The following is a 4,003-nucleotide window of genomic DNA, read 5'->3' on the forward strand; positions in this document are numbered from 1 at the left end:
TTTTCTCTTAAATTTTGTATTTTATTTCACGTTATTTTATTACTGTGTTTTCTTGATTATGATCACAAATGCAAGTCTTATCCAGAGAATGCCCAAAAATGTGAACAATAATTTGTTTTATGGTCATGTTAAATTTTCACTCAGAATTTTATGTAATAAGCATAGAGCATCACTTCTTCTAACCCTATCTTCTTTTGCACACTTTAAACCATAATTACAACATTCCTAGACTATCAGTTATTTGAATGTTGACCACATTCCTATCTTTTGGACACCATCAACAACAGGGAAGATGTGTGAAGGGCCCACAGGTGCAGCAAGAGGAGTGATCCCATTCCTGCATGCCTCATTTGGCATGACTTAAGACAAACATGGAGGGAGCATTGCATCACCACATCAGTCAGAAGCAAAAGAAGACATCGGTTGGAAAGGGCTCTTTGGCACTGTGTAGCAACAATACCAAAATCATTCATCTTGGAGGAGAAAGGTTATACTACCCCGGGAGGACTGCCTGACACCTGTCATGGAATCTTCTGTGGGGGTGGGGTAACTACCCTGGGTGCGAGTGATGGGGCAGAAGGGAGATGGCATGCGGTCATACATGGAATAAAAGATGTCTGCTACCACCCTGTAGTCCTCAGTAGCTGTGGACCACCAGCAGTTCCACAGTCAGAACACTGACAAGGGAGGGCCAGCACAAGGTCCCCAACACATGGCTCATGACTGAGGGTTGTCCCTCTGAGTTCAGAGACCTGAACTCATCTTGAGTTTGACACCAAATAAGCATGTCAACACTATTCTGGAGACCCAATTTCACACTATTTTATGAAAGAACTGTGCTGGCCAGCAAGAGTGACTGACTGACTTACCTGCAAGGTGCTCTCAAATTCTTGTTTTCTTTTTTGTAGAGATGGCATCTCGCTTTGTTGCCCAGGCTGGTCTTGAACTCCTGGCTTTGAGGGATCCTCCAACCTCGGCCTCCCAAAGTGCTAGGATTACAGGCATGAGCCACCATGCCTTGCCTCAAAGATAACATAATAAATGATTATTGTTTTAAGCCACTGAGTTTTGTAGTGCTCTGTTACAAAACAGTAGATAAATAATACATATGACTAAAAACCTAGGTGTCATCCTTGACTCCTCTTTCTCTTACATCCCACATCCAATCTGCCAGCAAATTACATTGGTTTTACCTTCAATATATATCCAGAATCTACTTCCCACCACCTCCACCACTACCACTTTAGTGTGAACCTTCTAACTGTACTGCTTCTATGCTTGAATCTCCACAAGTTATTTTCAAACAGCAGCCAGTGTTACTGTAAGAAGGTAAGTCATATAATGTTAGTCCTCTGCTAAAAACCCTGCAGTGGTTACCTATTTTCCTTAGAAAAAAAGCCAAGGTCCTAAGTCTTTCAAGCCCCTACATGATCTGCTCCCACTACACTACTTCTCTGACTGCATCTCCTGTCCTTCTGCCCTAATTTATACCACTGCAGCGGCACTGGCCTTCCTACTGTTCTTCACCTGTGCCAGGCATGTTTCTACTTAAGGCTTTTGCCCTTACTGTTCCTCTGTCTGAAATACTCTTTCCTTGGATCCTGCGTTGCACAATCCCTCCCTCATCTCCTCCAAGTTATTGCTCAAGTCTTACTTCCCAATGAAGCCTACCACCTCTGTAATTTCTACATGTTCATCTCTTTGAACCTTTTTTTCTTTTTTTTTTTTTTTTTTTGAGACAGTCTCACTTTGTCACCCAGGCTGGCGAGATCTCGGTTCACTGCAACCTCCACCTCCTGGAATCAAGTGATGCTCATGCCTCAGCCTCTGGAGTAGCTGGGATTATAGGCTCGTGCCACCACACCTGGCTAATTTTTGTATTTTTAGTAGAGATGGGGTTTCACCATGTTGCCCAGGCTGGCCTTGAACTCCTGACCTCAGGTGATCCACCTGCCTCAGCCTCCATCTCTCTGAACTTCTGATACTAATTATCCCACTCTATTCTACAGCACTTATACTCTAACAATACTACACAATTTACTTATTATGCTTATTATTTAGTTTTTCTCCCTCTGTTAGAATTTAAGCTCTATGAGGGCAGTGATTTTTGTATTTTGTTCACTGATATACCCACATATGCATAAAGCAGGCACGTCGTAGGTGCTCAATAAATGAATAACCTATGTCACTAAAAACTGTGCAGGCAGAACTCTTAGCAAGTTCTTGTTCTAGGCACATAATTTAAGTCTGACAAAAGGTTAATTGAACCTTAAGTATGGCATGAAAACAGCTGCAGCACCTGAAAGGGCCACACTGGTACAAACGTAAAAATCTTGGGGACAGGCGTGGTGGCTCACGTCTGTAATCCCAACACTTTGGGAGGCCATGGCAGGTGGATCACCTGAGGTCAGGAGTTCAAGTCCAGCCTGGCCAACATGGTAAAACCCTGTCTCTATTAAAAATTTAAAAAATTAGCCGGGTGTGGTGGCATGCACCTGTAATTTTAGCAACTTGGGAGGCTGAGGCAGGAGAATCGCTTGAACCCGGGAGGCGGAGTTTGCAGTGATTGCGCCATTGCACTCCAGCCTGGGCGGCGACTCTGTCTCAAAAGAAAAAAAAAAAAGTGGCTATATGATCAGGCCAGGCACGGGGGCTCATGCCTGTAATCCCAGCACTTTGGGAGGCCAAGGTGGGTGGATCACTTGAGCTCAGGAGTTCAAGACCAGCCTGGGCTACCTAGTGAAACCCTGTCTCTACCCAAAAAAAAAAAAAAAAAAAAAAAAAAAAAAAATTAGCCAGGCATGGTGGCGTGCGTCTGTAGTCCCAGCTACTTAGGAGGCTATAGTGGGAGAATCACTTGAACCCAGGAGGTGGAGGTTGCAGCAAGCCAAGATTGTGCCACTGCACTCCAGCCTGGGTGACAGAACAAGACCCTGTCTCAGAAAAAAGAAAAAAAAAAAAAGAGTGGATATATGCTCTGTGGAGCCTGAAACGTATACAATTGTGGGGCTCTAAAATTATGTAATAAATTCAATATTTATTTAGAGTAAATAAACATGTAATAAAGAATTAAATGATGTCATAAAGTCAACATTTAGAATGAGAAGAATCATTGTAGATTTTGAAATACTGACAAAAACCACAGACATCACAAAGTCCAAAAAATAATAATAACTGCCTAGCAACTGCTATAAGTCTTCACCCATCTTGCATTTTTTAGTTGCATACTCTTTGCAACTAAATGACCATTTTATACCATTTTTATAGAGATGTTAGAAAGCTAAATTAGTCAAAAATAGATTTTAAATAATTGATAGTCTCGAAACTTTGTAGTATCAGCTTTCCAACTCCTTACTATAATGTCTTGCACAGGTGGTGCTTCTCGCTGAGGAAAGCCCTGGGGAGAATTCTAGCCCTTTGACCTCCCTTGGCTTGGTCTCCAAAGGGGCTGCTAAGACAGCTCCGTCTGGTGGTCACTGCCCTCGTCCCCTAGCCCACCCACCCTAGTCCACCCTCAACTGCCACTTGGCCTGAGAGAGTGACCTCCATGCTGGGGACCAAGGGTCCGATGAAGAACTGGTAATACTTTTTTTTTTTTTCCATTCCGGTGGAATGAGGTTCAGAGTATCTATTAGGTTGTACTATAGCAAAAATTAGATTGTATTACAGACAATTAACTTTTTTGGTTTTTTTGAGACGGGGTCTCACTCTGTCTCCCAGGCTATAGAGCAGTGGCGCCGTCTCGGCTCACTGCAACCTCCACCTCCTGGGTTCAAGCGATTCTCCTGCCTTAGCCTCCCGAGTTGCTGGGATTACAGGCACGCGCCACCATGCCCGGCTAATTTTTTTAATTTTTAATAGAGACGGGGTTTTACCATGTTGGCCACATTGGTCTCGAATTTCTGGCCTCAAGTGATCTGCCCACCTCAGCCTCCCAAAGTGCTGGGATTACAGGCGTAAGCCACCAATCCTGGCCGAAAATTAACTTCTATTAATTGCATAC

At 43.5% G+C, this 4,003-nt stretch overlaps 1 protein-coding gene across 1 annotated transcript in view; it reads right to left on the bottom strand.

Moving 5' to 3' along the window:
• FMNL3 (formin like 3) overlaps window positions 1-4,003 on the bottom strand; it is a 95,789-nt gene that overhangs the window by 91,151 nt on the left and 635 nt on the right. Inside the window, exon 2 of the mRNA XM_050748336.1 lies at window positions 870-1,022. Coding sequence (XP_050604293.1) covers window positions 870-917 — 48 coding nt within the window. The 5' untranslated portion in view covers window positions 918-1,022. The remainder of the gene's footprint in view (window positions 1-869; window positions 1,023-4,003) is intronic.

Source organism: Macaca thibetana, chromosome 11 (assembly GCF_024542745.1).
Source record: "Macaca thibetana thibetana isolate TM-01 chromosome 11, ASM2454274v1, whole genome shotgun sequence".
Classification (NCBI taxonomy): domain Eukaryota; kingdom Metazoa; phylum Chordata; class Mammalia; order Primates; family Cercopithecidae; genus Macaca; species Macaca thibetana.